The 12815-nt window shown below is 34.3% G+C and overlaps 1 protein-coding gene across 4 annotated transcripts in view; it reads left to right on the forward strand.

The window, feature by feature from the left end:
• The window catches only part of KHDRBS2 (KH RNA binding domain containing, signal transduction associated 2), a 696964-nt gene that overhangs the window by 357244 nt on the left and 326905 nt on the right, over positions 1-12815 (forward strand). For all 4 annotated transcript variants that reach the window (XR_005218033.1, XR_005218034.1, XM_037844105.1 and 1 more), the window contains exon 4: positions 1183-1329. Coding sequence is in view for 2 of the 4 variants with exons in the window: in XM_037844105.1 (XP_037700033.1) it covers positions 1183-1329 (147 nt within the window). In the remaining 2 variants the exon portion in view is untranslated. The remainder of the gene's footprint in view (positions 1-1182; positions 1330-12815) is intronic.

Genomic DNA, 12815 nt, shown 5'->3' on the forward strand with positions numbered 1-12815 from the left:
TTCCTTCTCTTACTTTATGGAGCCTTCAGGTATTGAAATGCTAGACCTTTCTAATCAGATAAACACACATGTTTATATAGTTGACCCATATGAAATTAATTGGAAATTTGTTGTGGTTTATCCAGTTTAGGTCTATTCATGTGACTTCTCCCTTTAATCATTCCCTAAATGGAGAATTACTTGTTTAGTTTTAACCTATGGAATGCATTGAAACAATTGCTGGTTTATTTGGGGGAAATCAAGAAAGATAAAACATAGTTAATATTGTTTATGTTAACTTTTAACCAAATTTTGCTTCCTAGAGTATCCTGCAAAATATGAATCTGGTTACAATGAGAAAGAGAATGAGCTGATTTTGACTCCCAACGTTGTCAAAGCATCTTAAGCTTTTTAAAGTCAGTTTCCTTATCTGAAATTTGTGAATAATATGCAAGATTACTATGCAAATGGTGATGATATGCGTAAAATACCTAGCATACAGTAACAAAGCATGTGGAGCATATGCTGATATGCTCTATGTCTGTATTAAATTAATCAGGCTTCCATGGTGGCTTGGGCACAGATGAAAAATCTGTTCCAGTGTAAGTGCTGATTAAGCAGAAGATGTGTAGCTCATGAGTAACCAATGCCAGCATAATATTTAACTGTCATCCCTTTGATACAGCCCTATTACACAAAATGAGGCAGCAAATGATAGAAGAAGATGTGGGTATGAGTTTTGATAATATGGGCCCATGTAAACAAAAGGCTGGGGGGATAAACCTTGGTTTTGCATACTTAACCTCTCTTTTTGTCCTGAACAATTAACTTCTTCTTCTGAAAAAGTAGCTAGAAAATTCTGGTTTTCTCATCAGACACAGAAGCATTCCTTTTCTTCCAGAGACTGTATTGTTGTACTCAAAAGAGTTAATGACATTTCTGTAACTTCTATTCAGGGATTTAGCATTTTCATTTTGCTGATTAAAACCTGTTGTAGATGATAAGTATGTCAGTCTTTTAATCATTCAAACACTAAAAATGATTTTAAAACCTTTAAAAGGCTTGTACCAGAATTTTATTTCTCAAAGGGTTTCTACTTATGGAAAATTTGCTTAGATTATGCCCTTTTGTCATATTCTTGGTAAATGTTAAATCAATGCAAAATGAGTGGATTTGTATGTCTAAAAATAACCTCTTTCACAGGAAGAAGAATTAAGGAAGAGTGGGGAAGCCAAATATGCCCACTTGAGTGATGAACTTCACGTATTAATTGAAGTATTTGCTCCACCTGGGGAAGCTTATTCACGTATGAGTCACGCATTGGAAGAGATTAAAAAATTCTTGGTTCCCGTAAGTGTTCTACAGTTTTTTCAAAGATGTTTCTCATCAGTTTCTATTTAAAATGTGCCTTTGATCTTTACTGGCTCTTTAGAAGGAAATTCATATTGCAAGCTAAGTATCTACCCATAGGATTATTATGAGGCTAAAATAAAATAGGGTGGAAAACACACTTAGCATGGGATCCAGCGTGCTGTCACGTAATGACAGTGTGCAGCAATATTTGACTTCAGTACATTACTTGACATTCACTGGTTCATAGTCATGAAAAAATAAGACAATTAAACACATAAAAATGAATACATAATTGAGGTGGTGTCCTTTTATCTTGTGTTTTAATAATCACTTGATACTTAACCTATATTATTGGCAATTTATAATTAACAAGGAAATCATTTGAAGGTTTAGAGGGAGGGTAAAGAACTTAGATTTGCAGTATTTGTAATAAGACAATGATATTATTTTAAAATGCCAAATGTATTTTATATAATGGTATGCCAGGTGGTGTTAACAAATTATGGTATAAAATAAGTAATAGTAATAGACCCAGATTGGGGGGAAAATGAACTCATTGCCCTATACAGGAGTGACAGAGAATGTTCATTTTCTAAGTCGACAAATTCAGGGTGTCATGTTGAGTAGAATTCTCTACTGATTTTCCAAGAAATAGATGAAAGTTAAATGAAGGAAGCTTTTCTAAAGGTTGACAATTCAGCATTCTAGGAAGAGGTCATTCAAGTAGAAATCTTGGCACCAGACCTAGAGCTGGGAATGATAATTAGAAGAGAATGCTGGATAAAGTTCTGAAGTGCTTGGGAAGAAGTCTTGAGCAAAGAGAGAGATAGTAGCTAAGATTAACCCATGTAATGGAAAAAACAATTTAGATTTCTAAACTGAGAAGAAACTCAGAGGAAATAGTGGGAACGATTCTTTGATTGGCAGTGATTTGGGAAAAAAGAATCTTTTGAAGATTCTTCTCCAACATATAAAAATGGTATTTCCTTGTCTTTCAGGTCTCATATTATATGTGAGCTTCATGGGGAATCTTCCCCTACCTCACAAGCTAAAGTAACTCCTTGATACCTTCTGTCATATTTTGTTCATGGTATCACTGACCACCCTGTTTAACATTGCAGTTCATTGCCTCACCATACCCTCTCCCCCTTCACTGCTTTATTTTCCCCATAACTGTTAATACTTTCAGGTATACTATGTATGTATTTACTTATTTGTTCATTTTCAGTTTCCCTGCCATAATCTACATGATGGCTCTGATTATTGTACATTTTCTCCACTTTATCTCCACATTTAGAACAATGCTAGGCACATGGGAGGTAGTTAATAAGTATTTTTCTATGACTGAATAAATGATTTGAATGACTACAGTTTTTAACAGTAAATAATCATTCCGATATCTCTCAATTTCAAATTAGCAAATGTTAAAACCACTACAAGTCCTTCTACTTGATAAGTGTTTCCCATTTGCCTTGATTGTCCAAGCACCAAGCAAAGGATGGTGTCTGCCCCCTTTAACCATCACCAGAATTACAAGGAACAAAACTGAACCACCACATTTTTATTATATGAAATCACTTGATGTAACATATCATAATTTTACATTAGTGAATATAATCTTAATTATGGAAAATATGCTTCCACACTGATTCCTTGTTCCTTGAACATGCCAGGGGCACCCCCGTCTGGAATATTTGTCTTGCTGTCCTCTGCATCTCTATGCCTGCACGCCTGGCTCTCTCACTTCCTTTAACCTTTATTTATTCAAATGTCATCTTTTTTTATTTGTTTGTTTTTTGCTTTTCTTTGAAAAGTAATTTTCATTAAAAAAATGTACCCAATTAAAAAGAAATAAAATTGCAAAATAATATAAAAGTCAAATCTTCTACCTCAGACTTGTCTCCCGATGAAACCAATATCGAGTTTATATTCTTCCGTAAATATTTTGTGCACACACAACAGCTTATGTAATGTGTGTGTATTATTCCTGCCACCGCGACTTTTCTTAAACAAGTGGCAGACCAGTATATTCAGTTTTGTTTTTTACTGGGGATTGTTTCATATCTCCTAACACAGCTGTAGAGTATTCCACAGAATATATAAATGATGCTTTACTTAACTGCTATTTCTAGTCTTTTGCTTTTACAATATGGTATCAACCCTCCTTGAGTATATATTCTTTGTGCTCTTGTGGGAATATTTCTCTGCTATTCTCTATTTCTCATCAAAGGTATATATTTTTTAAATTATGGTAGAAAGTGCCCCTATGTGTACTCCCCACCAACATGTTACCAAACTTTTTGACTTTTGCATTTCTATTTGGTTTTCATGGCATCTTATTTTAATTAGTAACCTTCTATTTGGCTCCACTGATCTTTCCATTTCTATGTCAATACTAAACTGTTTTGATTATCATAGCCTTAAAATTTATCATATCACCTTTTGATGACACCTCCTCTGGCAACCCTGTCTATAAAATCAACCCTCTATCCGGTTTAATTCTTTTTAACTATTTCATTTGTACTAATGTGTATTACATCTTAATCTATATTTGTCTATTGTCCATCTCCCCTCTGAGACTATAAGCACCATGAGGATAAGGACTGGCTCTGTCTTATTCATTATTAAATCTCCAGCATTTAGGACAGGGCCTGACATGTAGTAGGTGTTTAATAACTATGTGTTAAATGAATGAATGCAGATAGTAATATTTTATTATGTTTGAAAAATAATTAGTACAGGGTTTTGGTACGGCTTCATTTTATCTAAATATCATGGGTAACTTTGTAAAGAAGCTTTATAAACTTAACAAATAATTTAAGCCATTTTTTGGTGGTCAGAGATCCCAACAGGGCTTCCCCAGGTGAGCTGACACACAGCGGCCAACCAGGTAATCCTGACTACTATTAATGATTATTTCCCTTGTGCCAAGAAATAAAAATGTCTAAAACCATAAGTAGAGGAGAATGATTTTTATAATCCAGGTTTCCTTTGACATTTGATATTAAAGTATGCTAGAGACGCTAAAGTATTTGGACATTAACATTTATAAACATTATAGAATAACAATTCTAGCCAGTAATATGCATGCTAGAAAAATGCAGAAGTGGTATTCTGAAGTCCCACTGGCATATCATTCTTCAACAAAGTAGAGGGTCTGCTCATGGTTGGAACACTTGACGTCCTTCCTCCTTCTATGTGTTATCCAGCGGTACCCAGCTTGCCCTATGTCCAGAAAGTATGTTTGTCTATGACAGTAGACTTCAGAACACACAACTCTTCATGAATGCCTGAATTTTATAGAATATAGGAAAACAACACAGTTACAGCACTTTATATGAATTGTTGAAAACAAAAGAATTATTATTTCTCTGGGAAATTTCCAGCTTGCTAGTCTACATTCAGTCCCCACAGTCTTATCAAACAAGTAGTCTAAGGTCCGACACACATAGAGTGGCAGGTCAGGAAATCATCACTAATTTGAACATTGCTTTGGTCAGGTGCTTTACTAAACTCACAGAGGAAAGTAAGTAGATGCAAGGAAAATAAAACAGAAAAACAGGGTGTTTGGTCAGGTGTTTCCTGATCCTTGCTAATTATTTGACAAATAATGACACAATGATATAAAATCCTAGCCTAATCTATGCTTCAAAAAAAGGCATTATAATGTTATACAATACCCCTTTCTTTTATAGTTCGCACCAGGGCTTCCTCATCATACGGTTGTGCAGGTTGTGAACTGCACAATGCCAAGGGGGACATTACATATAATTTGTGAATGGGACCCCATAGCTTTGAATATAACGTCCCTTTTTCCTACCCTAGTCAGTAGAGTACATGACAATGATGACACAGTATTTCTTCTCCTAAATTAGACTGCCTTTCATCTACAATTAAATTGAATTAAGTTTTAGTAAGGCCTAATTATTAACTCATGATTGAAAACATAAATTGTCTCATAATCAGAAAATATGAGGCATTCAACAAAATTCTGCTCCTTGAATATATGTTTATATATCCTTTCATTTAAAAAAGATGAAAAGAGGGGTTTCCATACAAACGGCAATTTGGCTTTAGGTCACAAATAATAAATACATTATTTAAAGTTACCACCTCAAGAGTTAGTGGTTCAAACAGTCGTGAGACCATAATACTTCTTTCCACAGAACTCTGTCATGACCTAAGAATCTTTCCCATCACATACCCTTGGCATTATAAAATTATCAGAGCTGACAGAACTTGAAAGGCCCATGCCTGGCTTAGGTCTCTAATGATTATCACAAGAAGTTCGTGTCATTTAAAGAAAATGTATTTATGTCTTTATTTCAGATACTTACATATATAAATGAAATAGATAGTCTCACATGTTTATTAGTCTCATATATAAGATTTTAAATCAATTCAACACTGGAAAAAAGGATCATTCCAGCTGTTCCTTTCCTACATTGCATGCATGTCTTGATGAAAGCCTTGATGCTTGAAATAGGGATAATTAGGGCATATTTTATCCTTTCAAGTGTGAGATACTGAAAACAAATACAGAAAAGCTACCAAGAGTATGATTGTGGAGGAAAGGTAAGCCATTTTCCTCATTATGGTAAACACAAAGGGAGGGCATTCTTACTTTCTATTCTTCGAAGACTACAATCCTAGTTCTGATATGGAAAAATAGCACTGATTACTAAAAGACTCACAGAGGAAAGTAAGTAAATATAAGGCAAATAAAACAGAAAAGCAGGGTGTTTTTAGTCTAGGAGATACAAGAAGATTTAGACTTTCAAGATGTGCTAAAATTTCTAATAAAGCTATTGGAAGTTATTGCTATAACTTGAAAAAGTAAGTTTGATCAGATTCTTCTATGCATGTGAGTATGTGATGAGACAATTTATTAAACAGGAATCCATCAGTAAAAGCAACACTGATAAACATCAAGGCCTAAAAGGTAGGCAATGGCAGGTACATTTTGGCAGGCTGGCGGCAGGAGTTCAGCATTTATAAACAGATCTTAGAGGCAAGAGAATGAACAGTTATAGAAAAGGAAAAGTTCAATGCAAAGAGGAAAGCAGGATCCATAACCTGAATATCATTCCCTTGTTGTGGTTGTTGGTAAAATGTCAAGTGTTTCTTCATATGCTTTTTTCAAAACCAATTCATTCCTTATTCCTTCCTACAATTAACCATATTATAATAATGTGGTAGCTAATGGCAGAAAGCACAATGCCAAATGCATTTTTGTAATTATTACTTGCTCAGAAATGTTTCCTGTATTGCTATAGGATTATTATCATACGCTGATTGTATTTGGAGACATTTATAAACATCTAATATAGAGTATTTCCTTCTTACCTGACAAGTTGCAATAGATAATATATGCCTGTGACTTAGAACATAATTACTATTACAGTAATTATTATTGTAATACCACTCTGGTACTGCTAATTGATTCATGATCTGAGTGACTGATAAAAAGAAGCAGTGAATAACTATTTGAGTGTGATTATTCCATAAATCCTAGTACAATTGTCTTATTCTCCAGCAGTGCAGATAATCAAATACCGACTCCTTAGGGATGGGGGGACTATATGAACACAGGGCCAGGATGTGATCACCTGTTTAATTAATAATTTAATAATCAAATGCTTTAATTAATAACTATTAATGATATTAATTATTAATAATAATTTAATACTCATTTGTTGCTAAAGTTCTGAAATCTCCAATGTCACTGTTGCTATGAGCTTTTATTGCCTTTTGGATGCCTAGTACCATTTTCATTCCTACTCATGCCCTATTAGCTAGCATTATAATCAAATAGAATCCTGTATTTTATGCATGATTGTGTGTAAACCTACAACTCTGCTAATAAAGAAAAAAAAACAGAAAAAAAGAGAATTTCTTTTGCAATTAATATACAGTTCCTAACATGAAGGCTTAGCAGCATTCCCAAAATGTTATCTATGTTAACAAAGACCTGTGTATCCTAAGGATACAAATTTGATCTGCATGGCAAGAATGTTACCTCTTAGTTTTAACAGATTCAAGTTATAAGAAAAGTCTCGAAGGATTAAGTGAAAATTTTCTATTATATTCAAAACATTTACTGAATGCTAATTCTGACCTTGTACATAGGTCTGTAGTAAACGTAATAACACTGACATGCAAATAGCTTTAAAGATGAAAGCAACTGAAAAAGAGTGATGGTTATTGAAGAATTTGGTACAAAAAAGAAACTAAGAGAAGAAAAGTGTTTCAGTAATCAGAATCTGTTAAATTAAATATGTAATTTTAAACTGAGTAAAAAATTTGAAATAGTTAAAATAAATAACACTAATTAATGCAAGGAGAAAGCTTTACTTCATCAAATATTTCTGAGTCACAAGTATATGCTAGGCATGACTCTAGGAACTTGTGTTATATCAGCTATTGTCCTTATATAGTTTAAGAACCAGAAAATAATCTTCAAGATTTAGAAGATAGATTATAGAAAAATATTTGAGAGGTGGTGTAAATGAGAGTCCATACTGGATATTAATATGTTGTGGTTAAATAAAGGTGATGAGAGACTAGGCAACACTGACCAAACAAAAAGTGAGATCGCTAGGGTAAAGAAAAAGGCATTATTGATAAAGACCACCACCAGTCAAGTGTAAATTATCCAATGAGAGAAGGAGAGTCTTGAAAGTATTGATGACCCACAAAGATTCTATTTCACATCGAAGAAAAAATGCAATAAGAAAAACATCCAGAGGAGAGCCTGTTTTCCTATTTATTATTTTTGTGAAATTTTATATTCCTAAAATGTGTCTTCAATTTATGTCCTAGCAATTAATTCTTATTTTTCAAACTGCTAATTTTGCACTACCTAAGATAAAATGTAGGCTTATTTTGAATCACCCTTTGATTAACTGATCTCATTTTGCTACTCTGAAGCTCCTTTCAGCAGGCTATGAGGTAATATGCCAGACAGTATTTAAACCAGGTTATCTAGGGAACTTGGAAAAATCCCTAATTCCTCCAAGAGCTATGTCCTGTATCTCATCTCTATCCCGTTTTTGACTCCTCTGTTCCGTTATGCCCAATCTTTCTCTGTAGTTACATAAGAATCTACATACACTAATGCCTTAGACTACTAGTGCAATTGGTTATTGGATTGCCTGTACTTAATGTGGAATAAGTAGTAATTGTTTCCATTTTTTTAGGAACTGCTGTCATTCTGTACACTCGGCTGGATCGCCTTTTCTTATTCCTTATCAATAGCTTAAACAAATCTCATAGCTTTCCACTCTTTCTCCTATAAGAAAAATCATAATTTAGGCAATTGAGATTTTAAAAGCCCAGTTAGCTCCAGTTTATAATTTTAAAATCAAATCCTATTCAAAGTTCTAATCCTCACTGAGGCTTACATTGGATTTATGACTGGGAGAGGAACAGTGGGAAGGAGGCGTGGTCCTCATTTTCATTTGCTTCCACATTCCCCATTCTCCATCCCCTAACCCTCCCAGAGCTTTGTGAGTTGCTATGAGGGTAGAAGGGGGAGGAGTTGTGAAATTTAAGAGGGGCTGTAAATCACATCCTATAATAATCTGGTATTTTCTTTTGATGGTGTAAGTGGAGGATAGACTAGCAGAATTGTTGCAGATCCTCAGAGAACTTTTTTTCTTCATTTCAACTGGATATTCTCATGGAGAGAGATGCTGTTCTTACAATGCAGTCTTTTTTTTCCTGTAGTCACTAGATGCTATTCTGTTATCTTCTGGCTTCCTTCAGTGTTGCTTTTGAGTTTGGACCTGTGTACCTAATTTATTCTTTTTCTCTGGGAATTTGTAAGATTATTTTCCTTATCCTCAGAGTTCTTGAACTTTGCCAGGATATGCTTCAGTTTGACCCTTTCCTCATCAGCAAAACCTGGAAATCAATGAGGCCCTGCAGTATCAGATGTTTCAAAGAAATTCACCTCCTATTATTGTCTAATTACTTTCTCCTCTCCACATTTTCATTTTTCTCCTTTTGTAACTCTTGTTACTTATGGTAAGTCTCCTGGATCTATTTTCCAATTGCCTTTTTTCTAAAACTTTCCATCTGCTTGTTATTTTGTTCATTCTTTCAGAGATATCTTCTCCATGGTCTTCAAAGCCACAGATTCAGGATTTCACAGAAGTGATCCTCTCTTTCCATTCTCTTGAATTGAATTGTTTAGATGGGAAAAATCATGTAGACATTGTGTTTTTTTGTTTTGTTTCTTCACAAAATATTGTAGCTGAATTTGTCTTAGGTGTTTCTCTGTTTTTCTGTTCAGGTTGTTTGTTTTCTGTCCTCTGTGGCAGCTTTTTTTCACTGGCAGGTTTTCTTACTGCTTTTGTTCCTCTGGCTGCTCTTCCCTATGTTTTTGTTTCTTTTTTTTCCTTGATTTAAGTCTTTTTTTTTTTTTTTTTTAGTACCTTTAGTGGTACCAGCCCTTCAATTCATAGGAAGTAAACTAGTCTTCCCCATGTGGACCAAAAATGTAGAACCAATCCAGTCACTAAGAACTTGCTGAGAATCTGAAAAAATGCCTCTCTGTTCTCCAATCTCCTTTCCCCCTCACAACCTTGCATGTTAAGGAGGACTAGCCCACTGTGTCAAGTCCTTCTTGGTCTCTTTAAGGCCAGGGTCACCCCAGAGATCCCAAGGCCTGATGTGCAAACAAGCTTCTGAGGATCCCACTTTCTATTTGACCCGAAAGATTCAAATATGTTAGAGTTTATACAGAAAGAAAAGGGAACTGCATTCAGATTACCACCCCAGAATTCTATGGTCTTTCAAAGTAGGTTTAATAGATCCCCTGTATATCTAGCATGGGGAAGAATACTTCCAAAGTAACTTTTAGGCACCAGAATTGTTGAAGTTTAACCCTATATATCATGAAACACTATTAGGATGCTGAATATTTTACTTAGTAATAACAAAAAATATATATATTAAAAATACAATAATACAATATCCCACAAGAGAAGAAGTATAGTATCCCATGCACATCTAATTTGTAAAGTCTAGGTATACAGGTGTTTCTGTATGTTTTATATAGATGTTGCCATGTTAATATTTAAAGACTCAAATGAAGTTCATTCCTTAATGGTAGAAATATTATGATAAATCTGGGAATTCAGAGTAATTAATTAAATGATAAATATGTCAGTAAAAAAATATTCTTTACTACTAGTAGCCATTCTGAGTGTAATATTCCTTTTAGTATTTTTTAAGGAGGAAAAATTAAAATGCTAATGCCTTATTTCTACTCTGCCTATATACCTTTTACCTGTATAATTTACTTTAGTGGAGGGACAGTGGCATTTAGAATCTGTGACCTGCTAGACATTCTGGTAGGTAGCTTTTACACCTTATCTTTTTTTGTCTTCACAAGTCCAACAAGGATGTACAATTTTTATTGTAAAATGAAGAAATTGAGGCTGAGTGAGATTGTGTAGCTACATAAATATTCCAGATTATATAATTTAACTCTATATGCCACAGTGTTCTCATAGATTCCAGATTATCTCAGAGATTCCAGATTATACTTATTTAACTCTATAGGCCACAGTGTTCTCATAGTAGCATAATGTTTTCCACATTAGGTAATAGAAGAATAGGATGACTGAGCTTTGATCCAGTTAGACATCTGTATATAATGACAAAGCTTGACAGGTGACACAGAATAGGATTGAATAAAACAGAAAATCACCATTGCCTATTTCCATTTGGTATTTACCAATGGATATTTGGGTTTCTAATTCTTAAATATAATCAGTAATTACCAGAGAAAATAATTTACTCTTTTAAGAATGCTGATATTTCAGAATGATTTTTTTAAGTCTAGCTTTACATGCCAGTGTTATGCACAGATTTCTCTTACTGAATACCCCTTTACTATTTTGTTTATGGTTTCCCTTACTCTTCTTTCACATGAAATGTATGAAATCAAATGTCAAAAACAAGAGGGGAAGGATCAAAAGTGATTTTAATGCAATTAATTAAAATATCTGGTATTCAAGACTATATCCTGTCATGCAGAGTGTAAAATTACAAAATATTTCATTAGCTTAGAGGAATTTGGGGATATCTGGATTTTTTTGTTTGTTTGTTTCTCATATTAATTAAGAATAATGGAAAATTGTGTTCTTTGAAAGTAGATAAACTGATGGATTGTTTAAATTGTTTAAAAGACACAAGTATTATTTATTTTTTGCTAGTCCTGTAAAGAATTTCCAGAACTGTGGGGTTCCAAGGAGGGTGGTTTGAAAATCATTTTACTGCTGAGGAAACTAAAAGTCAGTGTTGTTACCTGCACTGCCCAGGTTCAGCAAAAGAAGAATGGATCAGATACCTCCTCATTAAAGAAAATAACAAAATATGAAGGCCCAGAGCTCTACCATGGCTCATACTTTATTGAGGAGGACGAAACAAATCTCCTGCAGGTGACAATGGTTGTGTAATTAGAGTTAAGATCCTCTGTCTTCAGAGCGTATATAATGCCTGTTTCTCGTCACATAGACAACCCTGGGCTTATTATCATTCAGTGAGCATTTGTCCATATTATTTTAGAGATAAAACAGATGCAGTTTTTCCTATTTATTCTTAGACACTCATTAATTCAGTAATATCTTCATAAGTCTATTGTACTCGAGGGCCTCTTCTGTGCTTTTACTTACTTATTTTCATGGCATAAGTACCCCTTGGTGAAAGTACTTCACAGTTGCTTTAAAGAGGAACAAGGGATGTGTCACAGAATTTCTATGGTAGGACTAGAAACATTAAAAGACAATGTGTTGAAATTATACATTGCCAAGTGCTGTAAGGAATACTATTTCATCTCTTAAGGCAAGCTGATACGTCTTATGATAGAATGTGGTCTTTCTCACATTTAGTAATGGTTAATAATACAATGTATTAAATATATTTATAAGCTAAACTTCAGAAGGAAAAGAGGGACTGATGGAATAATAAATTATTGGTTATTCTTGGGAATAAATAAAAATATTATCAATTTGAGATTACTTTTCTGGAACTTTAGGGTCCTCTTCCCTGGTTAACTAAGTTATACATTTAATTACTATCCCACTGGTTTTCTAATGCTGCTGTTTTGCAAAATACCAGAAATGGATTGGCTTTTATAAAGGGAATTTACAGTTCTGAGGCCACAAAAGTGTCGAAACTAAGGCATCAGTAAGAGGATACCTTCACTGAAGAATGGTGTCTGGAACACCTCTGTCAGCTGAGAAGGCACGTAGCTGGTGTCTGCTGGTCCTTTGCTCTCAGGTTGTGTTTCAAAATGGCTTTCTCTAAAATGTCTCTGGCCTTCTGTCTCTCTTACCTTCTCTGAGCTCTCTGCTTGTTTCTCCTGGGGCGTTTCTCTCTAAGCATCTGGAGTCCTCTCTTAGCTTCTCCTGAGCAAACTCGGGGCTTCATCTCTTAGCTTAGCATCTCCAAATGTCTAATGCATCTCCAGG

Source organism: Choloepus didactylus, chromosome 7 (assembly GCF_015220235.1).
Source record: "Choloepus didactylus isolate mChoDid1 chromosome 7, mChoDid1.pri, whole genome shotgun sequence".
In the NCBI taxonomy this organism is placed as follows: Eukaryota; Metazoa; Chordata; class Mammalia; order Pilosa; family Megalonychidae; genus Choloepus; species Choloepus didactylus.